Raw genomic sequence first — 25,427 nt, forward strand, 5'->3', positions numbered from 1 at the left:
GTTGACTTTGTGTGGTAGGATTGTTGACTTTGTCTGCTGGGATTGTTGACTTTGTGTGGTAGGATTGTTGACTTTGTCTGCTGGGATTGTTGACTTTGTGTGCTGGGATTGTTGACTTTGTGGGCTGGGATTGTTGACTTTGTGGGCTGGGATTGTTGACTTTGTGTGCTGGGATTGTTGTCTTTGTGTGGACTTTGTGCAGTATTACAGTCATATCTCGTGTACAGTAGAGTGCGCTGTGTGCGCTGTAGTAGGTCGGCGTTGTGTGCAGACCATCTGTAGGCCCGGATAATCCTCATTAGTAGATTAGAGAGAGGAGAAGTGGAGCAACACAGTCACATCTTCTGTTGAAATATCACTTCAGTGTTTGGAAGATTTTGGACTGTAAGTGTTTTTGGATGGATGATGGGACTGATGGATGTGGTTTGGTTTTTGAGGATTTCTACAATGACAGTTATGTGTTGAGATTTTATTGTGATGGACAGAATTACAGTGTTTTTCCATGAAGGGTGTGAGCTTTTATTGTGTAAAGAAAAAGTGAAATTTTATTTTATTTTGAAGACATGCTTTTTCAATGAAGAACTGAGCATGTTTGGGACATGTGTTGTGAGCAAGTGTGAAAGATTTCACTATTATTACTTATTTATATTTTTTTCTAAACAAAATTCTGGCTGTGGATTCTTCACTGAAGGAGTAGACAAAAATATTTATGTAGTTATTAATTAATTAATATATTTATTTATGTTCTTATTTATTGTAAATTTGAAGAATTAACAATCTTTTGTGACTTTTTGTTTGAGAAACATTTCATTTTGTGGACTAATCTGAAGAATTACAAGTAACATTTGTTTTGAATTTTTCAATTATACTTTTGTTAATTTTGAATTATGGTTTGAATTTTTTTTTTCCACTTTGTTTAAGTGATTGTCTTTTTTTTACAAAATAGTTTTTGGGGGGCATTAATGGTTAAATGTGATGGACTAAAAAATAATTTGTTTCATATAAAATTACAGTTTTACTGTGAAAATTTTTTTTTTTTTAAATCACATGGACTTTTATTCTGAAGAACCAAGAATGTCAATCACCTGTATTTTGCATTAAAGGCGGAGTCAGTCCACCACCAGCTCATCAGCTCTTGGTACAGGATGATTTCTTATGTGGAGTGTCTGGGAGGTGAAGGGGCGGGGCCAGGCGGGGCGGCTCACTGCTGGAAACCCAGTCCCGATGAAGAGCGAGATAAGCTGCTTCCACACAAGATGGCTGCCCTACAGCCCAAGACTGATGGCAGCCTGCGGCGCCGGCTGCTCAAGGCCAAAATGTACCAGCGCCACGATGCTGTCTGGGGACTGAATGCAGGTAGCCCCAGTGGGATGGGCATGTCTCCAGGTGAAAGAAAGCCCCTCCTACCTCACGGTCAGTGTCCTGGGAACAACCCCTGGTTTCTCCACCAGCAGTTCCCACTGCGACCACACAGTCACGTTTTTCTCGAGCCTGACAGAAAATTAGTCTTCACTCCAGAAACGCACAAGAAACCCCTCCCATTGGCTCCACCCTTTCAGATGTCACGCTCCACCTGCCCCATACTCACCCAGCAACGGCGAACAACTTTGTGTCCTGTCACTCCAGAGCCCCGCCGCGGCTACTCCCTGCCCCTTACCTCCATTAGCGCATCACCACCCCCTCTGAAGGAGCGGAAGCAGCTGCCGCAGTACCACTGGTGGTCCACTGGACGAAGCATCTTCAGCTTCACGCACCACAATGTGAAGCACTTGAAACAGGAAGCTACACAATCCTCACCCCTCATACAGAAAGGTAGATTTCCTGGATTGATTCTTTCTTTTTTAACACTATATAGGTAAACTGTTTAAGCTCCTTGTTATTATATCCTAGCATCCCTGAGGTCACTCTGTTTAATCCTGTGAAGTTAAACCAGCCTGTTAGTTATCAGGTCACCTGATTCCAATATGGCTTAGTTTGGTCTTGAAATAGGGCCACCTATAGTGGTCCGGCTGTGTTTAGTTCCTGATCCCAGTGATCCTATTGCAGCTCCATTAGGTTTCAGTTTGGCTGTTTTGGTGATTCCCCTGGTTCAGCCCTGTTTGACAGTGACCCCAGCAGTCTTGGTACCTGGATCTGTTGTGTCTGACTATGTCCACACTGTCTTGCCGTTTCTCTGTTTCTCTGGTCTGAATGGTACCAGACCAGTCAATTCAGTTTATTTATATAACACTAAATCACAAAATAAGTTGCCCCAAGGTGCTTCACCAGGGTATAGTCTAAGTGGTAGCTAAGCAAAAACTCCCTTCAGGAAGAAACTTAAAGCAGACCAGACTTATGGGGTGACCAACTGCTTCTGCCAAACAAGCAATAACAAAGCTCAATGAAACAAAATGCAACAAAGATTTTCAAACATGCAAAAGGCTGAGACCTGCTCTAATTTAGTAACAAAATTAAAATGGACAGAAAAGTAGTTCAGCGCAACACTAATGTTTTAGTCATACAAAAGGGAGAACTGTAAACTGGACTTAAATGGCTGCAGACAATCAGACTGTTTAATCTCAGCAGGAAAATCATTCCACAGAACAGGCGCACAATAAGAAAAGTTCTGTGACCGGCTGACTTCTTTTCAACCTTTGGAACACACAGTATTTTGGCTCCTGAGAACGCAGATCACAGGCTGATATGTAAGATTTAATTAGAGCAGCCAGACAAGGAGCCACTAGTCCAAGAAGCACTTTGTATCTTACTAACAAAACCTTTAAAATGTGACCTCGCAGGGACAGGAAGCCAGTGAAGGGAGGCCAAATTTGGGGTAAAATGGTCAAACCTTCTACTCCTAGTTACAACGATTGTTCCTGGTCTGTTGGTTAATGTCTGATTCCTGTCAGCTTTATTGAATAACAGTTGTTCCTGGTCTGTTGGCGAATGTCTCGTTCCTGTCGGTTTTATCGAGCGACGGATGTTGCCTCTTTGCTTCACTTGTTGACTTTGCAGATTGTCTTCGTCTGCTGAGCTGCAGCCCAGCTCTGGTTCGACCAGGTGTTTGTGGTCAGGAGGAGGAACACGATATCCTGTAGTTGGTGTGGTATCACTTCAGTTGACTTGAAAGGGGTCTTGATGGTGCCTTTGAACCTTGTCCTAGGATGACTATGTTTGTGACTGACATGAACCAAATCCCTGTGAACATGGCCTTGGGATTCTGGACTCATCTCTCTATGATATTGAAGTTTCTGTTGCAGGATCCTGGATTCAGTGATTGTTTTGTTGGCATGATTTGCTATTAAATGCCTTGTTTGTGTAAACAGCTTTTCTTCTCATTGATCAGTCGAGAATTGATCATTTTTAAACGTGTAATCCTTCGGTGATGTAACAGCAGCCTGACCTACTTAGGGTCTTATCTCAGTCTGTCACCTCTAAAGAATTAAACTCATTAATATGAGATGGAGGCAAAGTGAGATGAGCTGTCAGCCACTCCGGTGATTTAATTAGCCGGCCCGAATACTCGGCACACTTTCTGACCAAATCCACCCCAGTTTGTGACAAAGACAATCAAAATATCCTGTCTGAAGCTGAATGAGGAATCAGAGTCTGTGGGTTTGTGATGGTTCTGGATCCAGACGAAGATCCAGGTTTCAGTGATTTCCTGGAGTCGCCCATCAGAAGTGTCTCTGAATGTGGTCCATATGTTGAACTTGCAGAGACGTTCATTGATCTCAGCAGGGACGTTCATGTCTCTGGGTCCTCAGCCTTTGAGATCCAGAGACACCTGGGAAGATGAAGAAGAGCCTTTATTGTCATTGTACATACAACATAATGTGTCCTCTGCACTTAACGGCCCTGATTACAGTTAGACACAATCCAACCACTAGGGGCAGTGGGCAGCCACAGTCCAGTGCCCCGGGACCAACTCCAGATGTAGAGACGCTGCCTTGTTCAGGGGCAGAGAAAGGAGCAGACCCTAAATAATTAGGTTTTTGACTGTGGAAGGAAACCAGAGGAAACCCACACAGAAAGGGCAGGAAGTGATCCCACAACTTTCTTACTGTGAGGCAACAGTGCAAACCACTAATCAATCAATCAATCAATCAATTTTTTTTTTATATAGCGCCAAATCACAACAAACAGTTGCCCCAAGGCGCTTTATATTGTAAGGCAAGGCCATACAATAATGATGTAAAACCCCAACGGTCAAAACGACCCCCTGTGAGCAAGCACTTGGCTACAGTGGGAAGGAAAAACTCCCTTTTAACAGGAAGAAACCTCCAGCAGAACCAGGCTCAGGGAGGGGCAGTCTTCTGCTGGGACTGGTTGGGGCTGAGGGAGAGAACCAGGAAAAAGACATGCTGTGGAGGGGAGCAGAGATCGATCACTAATGATTAAATGCAGAGTGGTGCATACAGAGCAAAAAGAGAAAGAAACAGTGCATCATGGGAACCCCCCAGCAGTCTACGTCTATAGCAGCATAACTAAGGGATGGTTCAGGGTCACCTGATCCAGCCCTAACTATAAGCTTTAGCAAAAAGGAAAGTTTTAAGCCTAATCTTAAAAGTAGAGAGGGTGTCTGTCTCCCTGATCTGAATTGGGAGCTGGTTCCACAGGAGAGGAGCCTGAAAGCTGAAGGCTCTGCCTCCCATTCTACTCTTACAAACCCTAGGAACTACAAGTAAGCCTGCAGTCTGAGAGCGAAGCGCTCTAGTGGGGTGATATGGTACTACGAGGTCCCTAAGATAAGATGGGACCTGATTATTCAAAACCTTATAAGTAAGAAGAAGAATTTTAAATTCTATTCTAGAATTAACAGGAAGCCAATGAAGAGAGGCCAATATGGGTGAGATATGCTCTCTCCTTCTAGTCCCCGTCAGCACTCTAGCTGCAGCATTTTGAATTAACTGAAGGCTTTTTAGGGAACTTTTAGGACAACCTGATAATAATGAATTACAATAGTCCAGCCTAGAGGAAATAAATGCATGAATTAGTTTTTCAGCATCACTCTGAGACAAGACCTTTCTGATTTTAGAGATATTGCGTAAATGCAAAAAAGCAGTCCTACATATTTGTTTAATATGCGCTTTGAATGACATATCCTGATCAAAAATGACTCCAAGATTTCTCACAGTATTACTAGAGGTCAGGGTAATGCCATCCAGAGTAAGGATCTGGTTAGACACCATGTTTCTAAGATTTGTGGGGCCAAGTACAATAACTTCAGTTTTATCTGAGTTTAAAAGCAGGAAATTAGAGGTCATCCATGTCTTTATGTCTGTAAGACAATCCTGCAGTTTAGCTAATTGGTGTGTGTCCTCTGGCTTCATGGATAGATAAAGCTGGGTATCATCTGCGTAACAATGAAAATTTAAGCAATACCGTCTAATAATACTGCCTAAGGGAAGCATATATAAAGTGAATAAAATTGGTCCTAGCACAGAACCTTGTGGAACTCCATAATTAACTTTAGTCTGTGAAGAAGATTCCCCATTTACATGAACAAATTGTAATCTATTAGACAAATATGATTCAAACCACCGCAGCGCAGTGCCTTTAATACCTATGGCATGCTCTAATCTCTGTAATAAAATTTTATGGTCAACAGTATCAAAAGCAGCACTGAGGTCTAACAGAACAAGCACAGAGATGAGTCCACTGTCCGAGGCCATAAGAAGATCATTTGTAACCTTCACTAATGCTGTTTCTGTACTATGATGAATTCTAAAACCTGACTGAAACTCTTCAAATAGACCATTCCTCTGCAGATGATCAGTTAGCTGTTTTACAACTACCCTTTCAAGAATTTTTGAGAGAAAAGGAAGGTTGGAGATTGGCCTATAATTAGCTAAGATAGCTGGGTCAAGTGATGGCTTTTTAAGTAATGGTTTAATTACTGCCACCTTAAAAGCCTGTGGTACATAGCCAACTAACAAAGATAGATTGATCATATTTAAGATCGAAGCATTAAATAATGGTAGGGCTTCCTTGAGCAGCCTGGTAGGAATGGGGTTTAATAAACATGTTGATGGTTTGGATGAAGTAACTAATGAAAATAACTCAGACAGAACAATCGGAGAGAAAGAGTCTAACCAAATACCGGCATCACTGAAAGCAGCCAAAGATAACGATACGTCTTTGGGATGGTTATGAGTAATTTTTTCTCTAATAGTTAAAATTTTGTTAGCAAAGAAAGTCATGAACTCATTACTAGTTAAAGATAATGGAATACTCAGCTCAATAGAGCTCTGACTCTTTGTCAGCCTGGCTACAGTGCTGAAAAGAAACCTGGGGTTGTTCTTATTTTCTTCAATTAGTGATGAGTAGAAAGATGTCCTAGCTTTACGGAGGGCTTTTTTATAGAGCAACAGACTCTTTTTCCAGGCTAAGTGAAGATCTTCTAAATTAGTGAGACGCCATTTCCTCTCCAACTTACGGGTTATCTGCTTTAAGCTACGAGTTTGAGAGTTATACCATGGAGTCAGACACTTCTGATTTAAAGCTCTCTTTTTCAGAGGAGCTACAGCATCCAAAGTTGTCTTCAATGAGGATGTAAAACTATTGACGAGATACTCTATCTCCCTTACAGAGTTTAGGTAGCTACTCTGCACTGTGTTGTTATATGGCATTAGAGAACATAAAGAAGGAATCATATCCTTAAACCTAGTTACAGCGCTTTCTGAAAGACTTCTAGTGTAATGAAACTTATTCCCTACTGCTGGGTAGTCCATCAGAGTAAATGTAAATGTTATTAAAAAATGATCAGACAGAAGGGAGTTTTCAGGGAATACTGTTAAGTCTTCTATTTCCATACCATAAGTCAGAACAAGATCTAAAATATGATTAAAGTGGTGGGTGGACTCATTTACTTTTTGAGCAAAGCCAATAGAGTCTAATAATAGATTAAATGCAGTGTTGAGGCTGTCATTCTCAGCATCTATGTGGATGTTAAAATCGCCCACTATAATTATCTTATCTGAGCTAAGCACTAAGTCAGACAAAAGGTCTGAAAATTCACAGAGAAACTCACAGTAACGACCAGGTGGACGATAGATAATAACAAATAAAACTGGTTTTTGGGACTTCCAATTTGGATGGACAAGACTAAGAGACAAGCTTTCAAATGAATTAAAGCTCTCTCTGGGTTTTTGATTAATTAATAAGCTGGAATGGAAGATTGCTGCTAATCCTCCACCCCGGCCCGTGCTACGAGCATTCTGACAGTTAGTGTGACTCGGGGGTGTTGACTCATTTAAACTAACATATTCATCCTGCTGTAACCAGGTTTCTGTTAGGCAGAATAAATCAATATGTTGATCAATTATTATATCATTTACCAACAGGGACTTAGAAGAGAGAGACCTAATGTTTAATAGACCACATTTAACTGTTTTAGTCTGTGGTGCAGTTGAAGGTGCTATATTATTTTTTCTTTTTGAATTTTTATGCTTAAATAGATTTTTGCTGGTTATTGGTAGTCTGGGAGCAGGCACCGTCTCTACGGGGATGGGGTAATGAGGGGATGGCAGGGGGAGAGAAGCTGCAGAGAGGTGTGTAAGACTACAACTCTGCTTCCTGGTCCCAACCCTGGATAGTCACGGTTTGGAGGATTTAAGAAAATTAGCCAGATTTCTAGAAATGAGAGCTGCTCCATCCAAAGTGGGATGGATGCCGTCTCTCCTAACAAGACCAGGTTTTCCCCAGAAGCTTTGCCAATTATCTATGAAGCCCACTTCATTTTTTGGACACCACTCAGACAGCCAGCAATTCAAGGAGAACATGCGGCTAAACATGCGGCTAATCCACCATGCCACCCTATGGAGTCATCTTATGGAGTCATGAGGTCAAAGGTCAGAGGTGTTTGGTGATGCTGATATCTTTGCAGGAGAATGAAGGTCCAAGTCTTCAGGGTCCTGGTGCTTCTTGTCTGGTTGTCAGACTTGGACTCTAACCAGTGACCTCAGGTGAGGACTGAATGTCTTTGGTCCCAGGTCTCTGTGGAGGATCTTTGGGTCCTGGTGGAATGACTTTGTGTCCAGGGAACGGTTACTTAGTGAGACTCAGATGAGGAGGATCACTGACACTGTGAGGGAACATCAGACACCACATTTAGTCCATGTGGGGAGTTTCTCTGGACAGGATCAAAGACACAGGTGTGGAGGACCACAGAGACTGGAGAAAGTCAAGGACACGCCCACATTTCAACTGACGGTTACTTTGAAGAGGTGTTGATGACCTGGCTGTCTGCCCGGCTGGTTGCCGTCCAGGCCCTGGGGTGGTTCTGCTGTGTGATGTGCAGCTGCAGTGGTCTGAGTAGATATTTTGGAGGTTGTATTTAAAGAGGCTGTGAGGAGCTGAAACGTCCTCAGTTTGTGGAAACTGTCTCTGATGAAGAAGACAGAATAAAAGATGAACACAGCTTCAAAGTGAACGCTTTGACATTTAACCTTCATCACCTACACACACACACACACACACACACACACACACACATAAAGGACACGCATGCGTGCTGGCGTCCTGCCAGCATGGCGTGTGCTGCAGGGTGAGAGACGGAGAGGGGAGGGGGAGGAGAGCAGCGCTGCAGCAGGTCCAGCTGCATCACTGCTGCTGCTGCGTCGCCATGGTTCTGATCGGAGCAGCTTTCAAATCCATCCTGAAGTATCTTCACAGGAGCTCAGGTAGGCGAGCGTAACGTGTTCACCACAGGATGAGAGAGCATCATGTAATTCTGTAGAATCCTTTTTTCCGATTGGCTGCCTAAATGCTTTGCACTTTAGACGGAGTTTGACTTTAAAATGTGTGAGGATTTAAACGCGACCATATACTTTAATCTGCTGCAGCAGTGGACACCTGAGGGTTGCTGGTTCTATTCCCTCTGGGTCAGGACCATGAAAGAGCTGTGTTAGCGCCACTCTTATTAGCAGTGCTGAGGTATCCTTGAGCAAGGCACTGCTCAGTGGGCTTCAGTGTGCAGTAACAGTCAGCATCATAAAATATGACAATGACTGTATGTCCACATGGATGTAGCCCACCTAGGATTCAGGTGTCAGCAGACCGAGGTTTCAGTGGCCAGCAGACCGAGGTTTCAGTGGCCAGCAGACCGAGATTTCAGGGGCCAGCAGACAGAGATTTCAGTGGCCAGCAGACCGAGATTTCAGTGGCCAGCAGACCGAGATTTCAGTGGCCAGCAGACCGAAGTTTCAGGGGCCAGCAGACAGAGATTTCAGTGGCCAGCAGACCGAGATTTCAGGGGCCAGCAGACAGAGATTTCAGTGGCCAGCAGACCGAGATTTCAGTGGCCAGCAGACCGAGATTTCAGTGGCCAGCAGACCGAAGTTTCAGGGGCCAGCAGACCGAAGTTACAGTGGTCAGCAGACCGAAGTTTCAGGGGCCAGCAGACCGAAGTTTCAGGGGCCAGCAGACCGAAGTTTCAGGGGCCAGCAAACCGAAGTTTCAGGGGCCAGCAGACCGAAGTTTCAGGTGCCAGCAGACCGAAGTTTCAGTGGCCAGCAGACCAAAGTTACAGTGGTCAGCAGACCGAAGGTTTCAGTGGCCAGCAGACCGAAGTTTCAGGGGCCAGCAAACCGAAGTTTCAGGGGCCAGCAAACCGAAGTTACAGTGGTCAGCAGACCGAAGTTTCAGGGGCCAGCAGGCCGAAGGTTTCAGGGGCCAGCAAACCGAGATTTCAGTGGCCAGCAGACCGAGATTTCAGTGGCCAGCAGACCGAGATTTCAGGGACCAACAAACCGAAGTTTCAGGGCCCAGCAAACCAAAGTTACAGTGGTCAGCAGGCCAAAGGTTTCAGGGGCCAGCAGACTGAGGTTTCAGGCACCAGCAGACCGAAGTTTCAGGCACCAGCAGACTGAGATTTCAGTGGCTAGCAGACTGAGATTTCAGTGGTCAGCAGACCGAAGTTTCAGGGACCAACAAATCGAAGTTTCAGGGGCCAGCAAACCAAAGTTACAGTGGTCAGCAGACCGAAGTTTCAGGGGCCAGCAGGCCGAAGGTTTCAGGGGGCAGCAGACCAAGGTTTCAGGCACCAGCAGACTGAGATTTCAGTGGTCAGCAGACCGAGATTTCAGGGGTCAGCAGATCGAAGTTTCAGAGGTCACCAGACCGAAGTTTCAGGGGTCACCAAACCGAAGTTTCAGGGGTCACCAAATTGAACTTTCATGGGTCAGCAGACTGAGGTTTCAGTGGTCAACAGACCGAGATTTCAGTGGCCAGCAGACCGAGATTTCAGTGGCCAGCAGACCGAGATTTCAGCGGCCAGCAGACCGAAGTTTCAGGGGCCAGCAAACCGAAATTTCAGGAGCCAGCAAACCGAGATTTCAGTGGTCAGCAGACCGAGATTTCAGGGACCAACAAACCGAAGTTTCAGGGGCCAGCAAACCGAAGTTACAATGGTCAGCAGACCGAAGTTTCAGGGGCCAGCAGGCCGAAGGTTTCAGGGGCCAGCAAACCGAGATTTCAGTGGCCAGCAGACCGAGATTTCAGGGACCAACAAACCGAAGTTTCAGGGGCCAGCAAACCGAAGTTACAATGGTCAGCAGACCGAAGTTTCATGGGCCAGCAGGCCGAAGGTTTCAGGGGCCAGCAAACCGAGATTTCAGTGGCCAGCAAACCGAGATTTCAGTGGCCAGCAGACCGAGATTTCAGTGGTCAGCAGACTGAAGTTTCAGGGACCAACAAACCGAAGTTTCAGGGGCTAGCAAACCAAAGTTACAGTGGCCAGCAGGCCGAAGATTCAGGGGCCAGCAGGCCGAAGATTCAGGGGCCAGCAGGCCGAAGGTTTCAGGGGGCAGCAGACCAAGGTTTCAGGCACCAGCAGACTGAGATTTCAGTGGTCAGCAGACCGAGATTTCAGGGGTCAGCAGATCGAAGTTTCAGAGGTCACCAGACCGAAGTTTCAGGGGTCACCAAACCGAAGTTTCAGGGGTCACCAAATTGAACTTTCATGGGTCAGCAGACTGAGGTTTCAGTGGTCAACAGACCGAGATTTCAGTGGCCAGCAGACCGAGATTTCAGCGGCCAGCAGACCGAGATTTCAGTGGCTAGCAGACCGAAGTTTCAGGGGCCAGCAAACCGAAATTTCAGGAGCCAGCAAACCGAGATTTCAGTGGTCAGCAGACCGAGATTTCAGGGACCAACAAACCGAAGTTTCAGGGGCCAGCAAACCGAAGTTACAATGGTCAGCAGACCAAAGTTTCAGGGGCCAGCAGGCCGAAGGTTTCAGGGGCCAGCAAACCGAGATTTCAGTGGCCAGCAGACCGAGATTTCAGGGACCAACAAACCGAAGTTTCAGGGGCCAGCAAACCGAAGTTACAATGGTCAGCAGACCGAAGTTTCATGGGCCAGCAGGCCGAAGGTTTCAGGGGCCAGCAAACCGACATTTCAGTGGCCAGCAAACCGAGATTTCAGTGGCCAGCAGACCGAGATTTCAGTGGTCAGCAGACTGAAGTTTCAGGGACCAACAAACCGAAGTTTCAGGGGCTAGCAAACCAAAGTTACAGTGGCCAGCAGACCGAAGTTTCAGGGGCCAGCAGGCCGAAGATTTCAGGGGCCAGCAGGCTGAAGGTTTCAGGTACCAGCAGGCCGAAGTTTCAGGCACCAGCAGACTGAGATTTCACTGGTCAGCAGACTGAAGTTTCAGGGGTCAGCAGACTAAGGTTTCAGTGGTCAGCAGACTGAAGTTTCAGAGGTCAGCAGACTGAGGTTACAGTGGTCAGCAGACCGAAGTTCCAGGGGTCAGCAAACCGAAGTTACAGTGGTCAGCAGACTGAGGTTTCAGGGGTCAGCAAACCGAAGTTACAGTGGTCAGCAGACTGAGGTTTCAGGGGTCAGCAGACTGAGGTTTCAGTGGTCAGCATACTGAAGTTACAGTGGTCAGTAGACTGAGGTTTCAGTGGTCAGCAGACTGAAGTTACAGTGGTCAGGAGACTGAGGTTTCAGGGGTCAGCAGACTGAGGTTTCAGTGGTCAGCAGACTGAGGTTTCAGGGGTCAGCAAACCGAAGTTACAGTGGTCAGCAGACTGAGGTTTCAGGGGTCAGCAGACTGAAGTTTCAGTGGTCAGCAGACTGAAGTTACAGTGGTCAGCAGACTGAGGTTTCAGTGGTCAGCAGACTGAGGTTTCAGTGGTCAGCAGACCGAAGTTTCAGGGGCCAGCAGACCGAAGTTTCAGTGGCCAGCAGACCAAAGTTACAGTGGTCAGCAGACCGAAGGTTTCAGTGGTCAGCAGACCGAAGTTTCAGGGGCCAGCAAACCGAAGTTTCAGGGGCCAGCAAACCGAAGTTTCAGTGGTCAGCAGACCGAAGTTTCAGGGGCCAGCAGGCCGAAGGTTTCAGGGGCCAGCAAACCGAGATTTCAGTGGCCAGCAGACTGAGATTTCAGTGGCCAGCAGACCGAGATTTCAGGGACCAACAAACCGAAGTTTCAGGGCCCAGCAAACCAAAGTTACAGTGGTCAGCAGGCCAAAGGTTTCAGGGGCCAGCAGACTGAGGTTTCAGGCACCAGCAGACCGAAGTTTCAGGCACCAGCAGACTGAGATTTCAGTGGCTAGCAGACTGAGATTTCAGTGGCCAGCAGACCGAGATTTCAGTGGTCAGCAGACCGAAGTTTCAGGGACCAACAAACCGAAGTTTCAGGGGCCAGCAAACCAAAGTTACAGTGGTCAGCAGACCGAAGTTTCAGGGGCCAGCAGGCCGAAGGTTTCAGGGGGCAGCAGACCAAGGTTTCAGGCACCAGCAGACTGAGATTTCAGTGGTCAGCAGACCGAGATTTCAGGGGTCAGCAGATCGAAGTTTCAGAGGTCACCAGACCGAAGTTTCAGGGGTCACCAAACCGAAGTTTCAGGGGTCACCAAACCGAAGTTTCATGGGTCAGCAGACTGAGGTTTCAGTGGTCAACAGACCGAGATTTCAGTGGCCAGCAGACCGAGATTTCAGCGGCCAGCAGACCGAGATTTCAGTGGTTAGCAGACCGAAGTTTCAGGGGTCAGCAAACCGAAATTTCAGGAGCCAGCAAACCGAGATTTCAGTGGTCAGCAGACCGAGATTTCAGTGGCCAGCAGACCGAGATTTCAGGGACCAACAAACCGAAGTTTCAGGGGCCAGCAAACCGAAGTTACAATGGTCAGCAGACCGAAGTTTCAGGGGCCAGCAGGCCGAAGGTTTCAGGGGCCAGCAAACCGAGATTTCAGTGGCCAGCAGACCGAGATTTCAGGGACCAACAAACCGAAGTTTCAGGGGCCAGCAAACCGAAGTTACAATGGTCAGCAGACCGAAGTTTCATGGGCCAGCAGGCCGAAGGTTTCAGGGGCCAGCAAACCGAGATTTCAGGGGCCAGCAAACCGAGATTTCAGTGGCCAGCAGACCGAGATTTCAGTGGTCAGCAGACTGAAGTTTCAGGGACCAACAAACCGAAGTTTCAGGGGCTAGCAAACCAAAGTTACAGTGGCCAGCAGACCGAAGTTTCAGGGGCCAGCAGGCCGAAGATTTCAGGGGCCAGCAGGCTGAAGGTTTCAGGTACCAGCAGGCCGAAGTTTCAGGCACCAGCAGACTGAGATTTCACTGGTCAGCAGACTGATGTTTCAGGGGTCAGCAGACTAAGGTTTCAGTGGTCAGCAGACTGAAGTTTCAGAGGTCAGCAGACTGAGGTTACAGTGGTCAGCAGACCGAAGTTCCAGGGGTCAGCAAACCGAAGTTACAGTGGTCAGCAGACTGAGGTTTCAGGGGTCAGCAGACTGAGGTTTCAGTGGTCAGCATACTGAAGTTACAGTGGTCAGTAGACTGAGGTTTCAGTGGTCAGCAGACTGAAGTTACAGTGGTCAGTAGACTGAGGTTTCAGGGGTCAGCAGACTGAGGTTTCAGTGGTCAGCAGACTGAGGTTTCAGGGGTCAGCAAACCGAAGTTACAGTGGTCAGCAGACTGAGGTTTCAGGGGTCAGCAGACTGAGGTTTCAGTGGTCAGCAGACTGAAGTTACAGTGGTCAGCAGACTGAGGTTTCAGGGGTCAGCAGACTGAGGTTTCAGGGGTCAGCAAACCGAAGTTACAGTGGTCAGTAGACTGAAGTTTCAGGGGTCAGCAAACCGAAGTTACAGTGGTCAGCAGACTGAGGTTTCAGGGGTCAGCAGACTGAAGTTTCAGTGGTCAGCAGACTGAAGTTACAGTGGTCAGCAGACTGAGGTTTCAGGGGTCAGCAGACTGAGGTTTCAGTGGTCAGCAGACTGAGGTTTCAGGGGTCAGCAGACTGAGGTTTCAGTGGTCAGCAGACCGAAGTTTCAGGGGCCAGCAGACCGAAGTTTCAGGGGCCAGCAGACCGAAGTTTCAGGGGCCAGCAGACCAAAGTTACAGTGGTCAGCAGACCGAAGGTTTCAGTGGCCAGCAGACCGAAGTTTCAGGGGCCAGCAAACCGAAGTTTCAGGGGCCAGCAAACCGAAGTTTCAGTGGTCAGCAGACCGAAGTTTCAGGGGCCAGCAGGCCGAAGGTTTCAGGGGCCAGCAAACCGAGATTTCAGTGGCCAGCAGACCGAGATTTCAGTGGCCAGCAGACCGAGATTTCAGGGACCAACAAACCGAAGTTTCAGGGCCCAGCAAACCAAAGTTACAGTGGTCAGCAGGCCAAAGGTTTCAGGGGCCAGCAGACTGAGGTTTCAGGCACCAGCAGACCGAAGTTTCAGGCACCAGCAGACTGAGATTTCAGTGGCTAGCAGACTGAGATTTCAGTGGTCAGCAGACCGAAGTTTCAGGGACCAACAAACCGAAGTTTCAGGGGCCAGCAAACCAAAGTTACAGTGGTCAGCAGACCGAAGTTTCAGGGGCCAGCAGGCCGAAGGTTTCAGGGGGCAGCAGACCAAGGTTTCAGGCACCAGCAGACTGAGATTTCAGTGGTCAGCAGACCGAGATTTCAGGGGTCAGCAGATCGAAGTTTCAGAGGTCACCAGACCGAAGTTTCAGGGGTCACCAAACCGAAGTTTCAGGGGTCACCAAATTGAACTTTCATGGGTCAGCAGACTGAGGTTTCAGTGGTCAACAGACCGAGATTTCAGTGGCCAGCAGACCGAGATTTCAGCGGCCAGCAGACCGAGATTTCAGTGGCTAGCAGACCGAAGTTTCAGGGGCCAGCAAACCGAAATTTCAGGAGCCAGCAAACCGAGATTTCAGTGGTCAGCAGACCGAGATTTCAGTGGCCAGCAGACCGAGATTTCAGGGACCAACAAACTGAAGTTTCAGGGGCCAGCAAGCCGAAGTTACAATGGTCAGCAGACCGAAGTTTCAGGGGCCAGCAGGCCGAAGGTTTCAGGGGCCAGCAAACCGAGATTTCAGTGGCCAGCAGACCGAGATTTCAGTGGCCAGCAGACCGAGATTTCAGGGACCAACAAACCGAAGTTTCAGGGGCCAGCAAACCGAAGTTACAATGGTCAGCAGACCGAAGTTTCAGGGGCCAGCAGGCCGAAGGTTTCAGGGGCCAGCAAACCGAGATTTCAGTGGCCAGCAAACCGAGATTTCAGTGGCCAGCAGACCGAGATTTCAGTGGTCAGCAGACCGAAGTTTCAGGGACCAACAAACCGAAGTTTCAGGGGCTAGCAAACCAAAGTTACAGTGGCCAGCAGACCGAAGTTTCAGGGGCCAGCAGACCGAAGTTTCAGGGGCCAGCAAGCCGAAGTTTCAGGGGCCAGCAAACCGAAGTTACAGTGGTCAGCAGACCGAAGTTTCAGGGGCCAGCAGGCCGAAGGTTTCAGGGGCCAGCAAACCGAGATTTCAGTGGCCAGCAGACCGAGATTTCAGTGGCCAGCAGACCGAGATTTCAGGGACCAACAAACCTAAGTTTCAGGGCCCAGCAAACCAAAGTTACAGTGGTCAGCAGGCCAAAGGTTTCAGGGGCCAGCAGACTGAGGTTTCAGGCACCAGCAGACCGAAGTTTCAGGCACCAGCAGACTGAGATTTCAGTGGCTAGCAGACTGAGATTTCAGTGGCCAGCAGACCGAGATTTCAGTGGTCAGCAGACCGAAGTTTCAGGGACCAACAAACCGAAGTTTCAGGGGCCAGCAAACCAAAGTTACAGTGGTCAGCAGACCGAAGTTTCAGGGGCCAGCAGGCCGAAGGTTTTCAGGGGGCAGCAGACCAAGGTTTCAGGCACCAGCAGACTGAGATTTCAGTGGTCAGCAGACCGAGATTTCAGGGGTCAGCAGATCGAAGTTTCAGAGGTCACCAGACCGAAGTTTCAGGGGTCACCAAACCGAAGTTTCAGGGGTCACTGGTCTCTGTGGAGGATCTTGGGTCCTGGTGGAATGACTTTGTGTCCAGGGAACGGTTACTTAGTGAGACTCAGATGAGGAGGATCACTGACACTGTGAGGGAACATCAGACACCACATTTAGTCCATGTGGGGAGTTTCTCTGGACAGGATCAAAGACACAGGTGTGGAGGACCACAGAGACTGGAGAAAGTCAAGGACACGCCCACATTTCAACTGACGGTTACTTTGAAGAGGTGTTGATGACCTGGCTGTCTGCCCGGCTGGTTGCCGTCCAGGCCCTGGGGTGGTTCTGCTGTGTGATGTGCAGCTGCAGTGGTCTGAGTAGATATTTTGGAGGTTGTATTTAAAGAGGCTGTGAGGAGCTGAAACGTCCTCAGTTTGTGGAAACTGTCTCTGATGAAGAAGACAGAATAAAAGATGAACACAGCTTCAAAGTGAACGCTTTGACATTTAACCTTCATCACCTACACACACACACACACACACACACACACACACACACACACACACATAAAGGACACGCATGCGTGCTGGCGTCCTGCCAGCATGGCGTGTGCTGCAGGGTGAGAGACGGAGAGGGGAGGGGGAGGAGAGCAGCGCTGCAGCAGGTCCAGCTGCATCACTGCTGCTGCTGCTGCGTCGCCATGGTTCTGATCGGAGCAGCTTTCAAATCCATCCTGAAGTATCTTCACAGGAGCTCAGGTAGGCGAGCGTAACGTGTTCACCACAGGATGAGAGAGCATCATGTAATTCTGTAGAATCCTTTTTTCCGATTGGCTGCCTAAATGCTTTGCACTTTAGACGGAGTTTGACTTTAAAATGTGTGAGGATTTAAACGCGACCATATACTTTAATCTGCTGCAGCAGTGGACACCTGAGGGTTGCTGGTTCTATTCCCTCTGGGTCAGGACCATGAAAGAGCTGTGTTAGCGCCACTCTTATTAGCAGTGCTGAGGTATCCTTGAGCAAGGCACTGCTCAGTGGGCTTCAGTGTGCAGTAACAGTCAGCATCATAAATATGACAATGACTGTATGTCCACATGGATGTAGCCCACCTAGGCTTCAGGTGTCAGCAGGACCGAGGTTTCAGTGGCCAGCAGACCGAGGTTTCAGTGGCCAGCAGACCGAGATTTCAGGGGCCAGCAGACAGAGATTTCAGTGGCCAGCAGACCGAGATTCAGTGGCCAGCAGACCGAGATTTCAGTGGCCAGCAGACCGAAGTTTCAGGGGCCAGCGACAGAGATTTCAGTGGCCAGCAGGACCGAGATTTCAGGGGCCAGCAGACAGAGATTTCAGTGGCCAGCAGACCGAGATTTCAGTGGCCAGCAGACCGAGATTTCAGTGGCCAGCAGACCGAAGTTTCAGGGGCCAGCAGACCGAAGTTACAGTGGTCAGCAGACCGAAGTTTCAGGGGCCAGCATACCGAAGTTTCAGGGGCCAGCAGACCGAAGTCTCAGGGGCCAGCAAACCGAAGTTTCAGGGGCCAGCAGACCGAAGTTTCAGGGGCCAGCAGACCGAAGTTTCAGTGGCCAGCAGACCAAAGTTACAGTGGTCAGCAGACCGAAGGTTTCAGTGGCCAGCAGACCGAAGTTTCAGGGGCCAGCAAACCGAAGTTTCAGGGGCCAGCAAACCGAAGTTACAGTGGTCAGCAGACCGAAGTTTCAGGGGGCCAGCAGGCCGAAGGTTCAGGGGCCAGCAAACCGAGATTTCAGTGGCCAGCAGACCGAGATTTCAGTGGCCAGCAGACCGAGATTTCAGGGACCAACAAACCGAAGTTTCAGGGCCCAGCAAACCAAAGTTACAGTGGTCAGCAGGCCAAAGTTTCAGGGGCCAGCAGACTGAGGTTTCAGGCACCAGCAGACCGCAGTTTCAGGCACCAGCAGACTGAGATTTCAGTGGCTAGCAGACCGAGATTTCAGTGGTCAGCAGAGCGAAGTTTCAGGGACCAACAAACCGAAGTTTCAGGGGCCAGCAAACCAAAGTTACAGTGGTCAGCAGACCGAAGTTTCAGGGGGCCAGCAGGCCGAAGGTTCAGGGGGCAGCAGACCAAGGTTCAGGCACCAGCAGACTGAGATTTCAGTGGTCAGCAGACCGAGATTTCAGGGGTCAGCAGATCGAAGTTTCAGAGTCACCAGACCGAAGTTTCAGGGGTCACCAAACCGAAGTTTCAGGGGTCACCAAATTGAACTTTCATGGGTCAGCAGACTGAGGTTTTCAGTGGCAACAGACCGAGATTTCAGTGGCCAGCAGACGCGATTTCAGCGGCCAGCAGACCGAGATTTCAGCGGCCAGCAGACCGAAGTTTCAGGGGGCCATCAAACCGAAATTTCAGGAGCCAGCAAACCGAGATTTCAGTGGTCAGCAGACCGAGATTTCAGGGACCAACAAAACCGAAGTTTCAGGGGCCAGCAAACCGAAGTTACAATGGTAGCAGACCGAAGTTTCAGGGGCCAGCAGGCCCGAAGGTTTCAGGGGCCAGCAAACCGAGATTTCAGTGGCCAGCAGGACCGAGATTTCAGGGACCAACAAACGAAAGTTCAGGGGCCAGCAAACCGAAGTTACAATGGTCAGCAGACCGAAGTTTCATGGGCCAGCAGGCCGAAGGTTTCAGGGGCCAGCAAACCGAGATTTCAGTGGCCAGCAAACCGAGATTTCAGTGGCCAGCAGACCGAGATTTCAGTGGTCAGCAGACTGAAGTTTCAGGGACCAACAAACCGAAGTTTCAGGGGCTAGCAAACCAAGTTACAGTGGCCAGCAGGCCGAAGATTCAGGGGCCAGCAGGCCAAAGATTCAGGGGCCAGCAGGCCGAAGGTTTCAGGGGGCAGCAGACCAAGGTTTCAGGCACCAGACTGAGATTTCAGTGGTCAGCAGACCGAGATTTCAGGGGTCAGCAGATCGAAGTTTCAGAGGTCACCAGACCGAAGTTCAGGGGTCACCAAACCGAAGTTTCAGGGTCACCAAATTGAACTTTCATGGGTCAGCAGACTGAGGTTTCAGTGGTCACAGACCGAGATTTCAGTGGCCAGCAGACCGAGATTTCAGCGGCCAGCAGACCGAGATTTCAGTGGCTAGCAGACCGAAGTTTCAGGGGCCAGCAAACCGAAATTTCAGGAGCCAGCAAACCGAGATTTCAGTGGTCAGCAGACCGAGATTTCAGTGGCCAGCAACGAGATTTCAGGGACCAACAAACTGAAGTTTCAGGGGCCAGCAAGCCGAAGTTACAATGGTCAGCAGACCGAAGTTTCAGGGGCCAGCAGGCCGAAGGTTTCAGGGGCCAGCAAACCGAGATTTCGTGGCCAGCAGACCGAGATTTCAGTGGCCAGCAGACCGAGATTTCAGGGACCAAACCAACCGAAGTTTCAGGGCCAGCAAACCGAAGTTACAATGGTCAGCAGACCGAAGTTTCAGGGGCCAGCAGGCCGAAGGTTTCAGGGGCCAGCAAACCGAGATTTCAGTGGCCAGCAAACCGATTTCAGTGGCCAGCAGACCGAGATTTCAGTGGTCAGCAGACCGAATTTCAGGGACCAACAAACCGAAGTTTCAGGGGCTAGCAAACCAAAGTTACAGTGGCCAGCAGACCGAAGTTTCAGGGCCAGCAGACCGAAGTTTCAGGGGCCAGCAAACCGAAGTTTCAGGGGCCAGCAAACCGAAGTTACAGTGGTCAGCAGACCGAAGTTTCAGGGGCCAGCAGGCCGAAGTTTCAGGGGCCAGCAAACCGAGATTTCAGTGTCCAGCAACGATTCAGTGCCAGCAGACCGAGATTTCAGGGACCAACAAACCGAAGTTTCAGGCCCAGCAAACCAAAGTTACAGTGGTCAGCAGCCAAAGGTTTCAGGGGCCAGCAGACTGAGGTTTCAGGCACCAGCAACCGAAGTTTCAGGCACAGCAGACTGAGATTTCAGTGGCTACAGACTGAGATTTCAGTGGCCAGCAGACCGAGATTTCAGTGGTCAGCAGACCGAAGTTTCAGGGACCAACAAACCGAAGTTTCAGGGGCCAGCAAACCAAAGTTACAGTGGTCAGCAGACCGAAGTTTCAGGGGCCAGCAGGCCGAAGTTTCAGGGGCAGCAGACCAAGGTTTCAGGCACCAGCAGACTGAGATTTCAGTGGTCAGCAGACCGAGATTTCAGGGGTCAGCAGATCGAAGTTTCAGAGGTCACCAGACCGAAGTTTCAGGGGTCACCAAACCGAAGTTTCAGGGGTCCACAATGAACTTTCATGGTCAGCAGACTGAGGTTTCAGTGGTCAACAGACCGAGATTTCAGTGGCCAGCAGACCGAGATTTCAGCGGCCAGCAGACCGATTTCAGTGGCTAGCAAACCGAAGTTTCAGGGGCCAGCAAACCGAAATTTCAGGAGCCAGCAAACCGAGATTTCAGTGTCACAGACCGAGATTTCAGGGACCAACAAACTGAAGTTTCAGGGGCCAGCAAACCGAAGTTACAATGGTCAGCAGACCGAAGTTTCAGGGGCCAGCAGCCGAAGGTTTCAGGGGCCAGCAAACCGAGATTTCAGTGGCCAGCAGACCGAGATTTCAGTGGCCAGCACCGAGATTTCAGGGACAACAAACCGAAGTTTCAGGGGCCAGCAAACCGAAGTTACAATGGTCAGCAGACCGAAGTTTCAGGGCCAGCAGGCCGAAGGTTTCAGGGGCCAGCAAACCGAGATTTCAGTGGCCAGCAACCGAGATTTCAGTGGCCAGCAGACCAAGATTTCAGTGGTCAGCAGACCGAAGTTTCAGGGACCAACAAACCGAAGTTTCAGGGCAGCAAACCAAAGTTACAGTGGCCAGCAGACCGAAGTTTCAGGGCCAGCAGGCCGAAGATTTCAGGGGCCAGCAGGCTGAAGGTTTCAGGCGCCAGCAGGCCGAAGTTTCAGGCACCAGCAGACTGATTTCACTGGTCAGCAGACTGAAGTTTCAGGGGTCACAACTAAGGTTTCAGTGGTCAGCAGACTGAAGTTTCAGAGGTCAGCAGACTGAGGTTACAGTGGTCAGCAGACCGAAGTTCAGGGGTCAGCAAACCGAAGTTACAGTGGTCAGCAGACTGAGGTTTCAGGGTCAGCAAACCGAAGTTACAGTGGTCAGCAGACTGAGGTTTCAGGGTCAGCAGACTGAGGTTTCAGTGGTCAGCATACTGAAGTTACAGGGTCATAGACTGAGGTTTCAGTGGTCGCAGACTGAAGTTACAGTGGTCAGTATACCAAAGTTTCAGGGTCAGCAAACCGAAGTTACAGTGGTCAGCAGACTGAGGTTTAGGGGGCAGCAGACTGAGGTTTCAGTGTCAGCAGACGAAGTTACAGTGGTCAGCAGACTGAGGTTTTCAGGGGTCAGCAGACTGAGGTTTCAGTGGTCAGCAGACTGAAGTTACAGTGGTCAGCAGACTGAGGTTTCAGGGGTCAGCAGACTGAGGTTTCAGTGGTCAGCAGACTGAAGTTCGTGGTCAGCAGACTGAGGTTTCAGGGTCAGCAGACTGAGGTTTCAGTGGTCAGCAGACTGAGTTACAGTGGTCAGCAGACTGAGGTTCAGGGTCATCAGACTGAGGTTTCAGTGGTCAGCAGACAGCGCACAATAAGAAAAGTTCTGTGACCGGCTGACTTCTTTTCAACCTTTTGGACACACAGTATTTTGGCTCCTGAGAACGCAGATCACAGGCTGATATGTAAGATTTAATTAGAGCAGCCAGACAAGGAGCCACTAGTCCAGAAGAGCACTTTGTATCTTACTAACAAAACCTTTAAAATGTGACCTCGCAGGGACAGGAAGCCAGTGAAGGGAGGCCAAATTTGGGGGGAAAATGGTCAACCTTCTACTCCTAGTTACAACGATTGTTCCTGGTCTGTTGGTTAATGTCATGATTACCCTGTCAGCTTTATTGAATAACAGTTGTTCCTGGTCTGTTGGCGAATGTTCTCGTTCCTGTCGGTTTTATCGAGCGACGGATGTTGCCTCTTTGCTTCACTTGTTGACTTTGCAGATTGTCTTCGTCTGCTGAGCTGCAGCCCAGCTCTGGTTCGACCAGGTGTTTGTGGTCAGGAGGAGGAACACGATATCCTGTAGTTGGTGTGGTATCACTTCAGTTGACTTGAAAGGGGTCTTGATGGTGCCTTTGAAACCTTGTCCTAGGATGACTATGTTTGTGACTGACATGAACCAAATCCCTGTGAACATGGCCTTGGGATTCTGGATCATCTCTCTATGATATTGAAGTTTCTGTTGCAGGATCCTGGATTCAGTGATTGTTTTGTTGGCATGATTTGCTATTAAATGCCTTGTTTGTGTAAACAGCTTTTCTTCTCATTGATCAGTCGAGAATTGATCATTTTAAACGTTGTAATCCTCGGTGATGGTAACAGCAGCCTGACCTACTTAGGGTCTTATCTCAGTCTGTCACCTCTAAAGAATTAAACCTCATTAATATGAGATGGAGGCAAAGTGAGATGAGCTGTCAGCCCACTCCGGTGATTTAATCTAGACGGCCCGAATACCGGCACACTTTCTGACCAAATCCACCCCAGTTTGTGACAAAGACAATCAAAATATCCTGTCTGAAGCTGAATGAGGAATCAGAGTCTGTGGGTTTGTGATGGTCTGGATCCAGACGAAGAATCCAGGTTTCAGTGATTTTCCTGGAGTCGCCCATCAGAAGTGTCTCTGAATTGGTCCATATGTTGAACTTGCAGAGACGTTCATTGATCTCAGCAGGGACGTTCATGTCTCTGGGTCCTCAGCCTTTGAGATCCAGAGACACCTGGGAAGATGAAGAAGAGCCTTTATTGTCATTGTACATACAACATAATGTGTCCTCTGCACTTAACGGCCCTGATTACAGTTAGACACAATCCAACCACTAGGGGCAGTGGGCAGCCACAGTCCAGTGCCCCGGGACCAACTCCAGATGTAGAGACGCTGCCTTGTTCAGGGGCAGAGAAAGGAGCAGACCCTAAATAATTAGGTTTTTGACTGTGGAAGGAAACCAGAGGAAACCCACACAGAAAGGGCAGGAAGTGATCCCACAACTTTCTTACTGTGAGGCAACAGTGCAAACCACTAATCAATCAATCAATCAATCAATTTTTTTTTTATATAGCGCCAAATCACAACAAACAGTTGCCCCAAGGCGCTTTATATTGTAAGGCAAGGCCATACAATATGATGTAAAACCCCAACGGTCAAAACGACCCCCTGTGAGCAAGCACTTGGCTACAGTGGGAAGGAAAACTCCCTTTCTAACAGGAAGAAACCTCCAGCAGAACCAGGCTCAGGGAGGGGCAGTCTTCTGCTGGGACTGGTTGGGGCTGAGGGAGAACCAGGAAAAAGACATGCTGTGGAGGGGAGCAGAGATCGATCACTAATGATTAAATGCAGAGTGGTGCATACAGAGCAAAAAGAAAGAAACAGTGCATCATGGGAACCCCCCAGCAGTCTACGTCTATAGCAGCATAACTAAGGGATGGTTCAGGGTCACCTGATCCAGCCCTAACTATAAGCTTTAGCAAAAAGGAAAGTTTTAAGCCTAATCTTAAAAGTAGAGAGGGTGTCTGTCTCCCTGATCTGAATTGGGAGCTGGTTCCACAGGAGAGGAGCCTGAAAGCTGAAGGCTCTGCCTCCCATTCTACTCTTACAAACCCTAGGAACTACAAGTAAGCCTGCAGTCTGAGAGCGAAGCGCTCTATTGGGGATATGGTACTACGAGGTCCCTAAGATAAGATGGGACCTGATTATTCAAAACCTTATAAGTAAGAAGAAGAATTTTAAATTCTATTCTAGAATTAACAGGAAGCCAATGAAGAGAGGCCAATATGGGTGAGATATGCTCTCTCCTTCTAGTCCCCGTCAGCACTCTAGCTGCAGCATTTTGAATTAACTGAAGGCTTTTTAGGGAACTTTTAGGACAACCTGATAATAATGAATTACAATAGTCCAGCCTAGAGGAAATAAATGCATGAATTAGTTTTTCAGCATCACTCTGAGACAAGACCTTTCTGATTTTAGAGATATTGCGTAAATGCAAAAAAGCAGTCCTACATATTTGTTTAATATGCGCTTTGAATGACATATCCTGATCAAAAATGACTCCAAGATTTCTCACAGTATTACTAGAGGTCAGGGTAATGCCATCCAGAGTAAGGATCTGGTTAGACACCATGTTTCTAAGATTTGTGGGGCCAAGTACAATAACTTCAGTTTTATCTGAGTTTAAAAGCAGGAAATTAGAGGTCATCCATGTCTTTATGTCTGTAAGACAATCCTGCAGTTTAGCTAATTGGTGTGTGTCCTCTGGCTTCATGGATAGATAAAGCTGGGTATCATCTGCGTAACAATGAAAATTTAAGCAATACCGTCTAATAATACTGCCTAAGGGAAGCATATATAAAGTGAATAAAATTGGTCCTAGCACAGAACCTTGTGGAACTCCATAATTAACTTTAGTCTGTGAAGAAGATTCCCCATTTACATGAACAAATTGTAATCTATTAGACAAATATGATTCAAACCACCGCAGCGCAGTGCCTTTAATACCTATGGCATGCTCTAATCTCTGTAATAAAATTTTATGGTCAACAGTATCAAAAGCAGCACTGAGGTCTAACAGAACAAGCACAGAGAGAGTCCACTGTCCGAGGCCATAAGGAAGATCATTTGTAACCTTCACTAATGCTGTTTCTGTACTATGATAATTCTAAAACCTGACTGAAACTCTTCAAATAGACCATTCCTCTGCAGATGATCAGTTAGCTGTTTGTACAACTACCCTTTCAAGAATTTTTGATGAGAAAAGGAAGGTTGGAGATTGGCCTATAATTAGCTAAGATAGCTGGGTCAAGTGATGGCTTTTAAGTAATGGTTTAATTACTGCCCCCTTAAAAGCCTGTGTTACATAGCCAACTAACAAAGATAGATTGATCATATTTAAGATCGAAGCATTAAATAATGGTAGGGCTTCCTTGAGCAGCCTGGTAGGAATGGGGTTTAATAAACATGTTGATGGTTTGGATGAAGTAACTAATGAAATAACTCAGACAGAACAATCGGAGAGAAAGAGTCCAAATACCGGCATCACTGAAAGCAGCCAAAGATAACGATACGTCTTTGGGATGGTTATGAGTAATTTTTTCTCTAATAGTTAAAATTTTGTTAGCAAAGAAAGTCATGAACTCATTACTAGTTAAAGATAATGGAATACT

At 48.2% G+C, this 25,427-nt stretch overlaps 1 protein-coding gene across 1 annotated transcript in view; it reads left to right on the forward strand.

Annotated features, from left to right (window-relative positions):
• The first annotated feature begins 1,061 nt into the window (after positions 1-1,061).
• The window catches only part of LOC117520308, a 78,433-nt gene continuing 54,067 nt past the window's right edge, over positions 1,062-25,427 (forward strand). The window contains exon 1 of the mRNA XM_034181665.1: positions 1,062-1,812. Coding sequence (XP_034037556.1) covers positions 1,146-1,812 — 667 coding nt within the window. The 5' untranslated portion in view covers positions 1,062-1,145. The remainder of the gene's footprint in view (positions 1,813-25,427) is intronic.

This window comes from Thalassophryne amazonica, chromosome 1 (assembly GCF_902500255.1).
Source record: "Thalassophryne amazonica chromosome 1, fThaAma1.1, whole genome shotgun sequence".
Taxonomy (NCBI): domain Eukaryota; kingdom Metazoa; phylum Chordata; class Actinopteri; order Batrachoidiformes; family Batrachoididae; genus Thalassophryne; species Thalassophryne amazonica.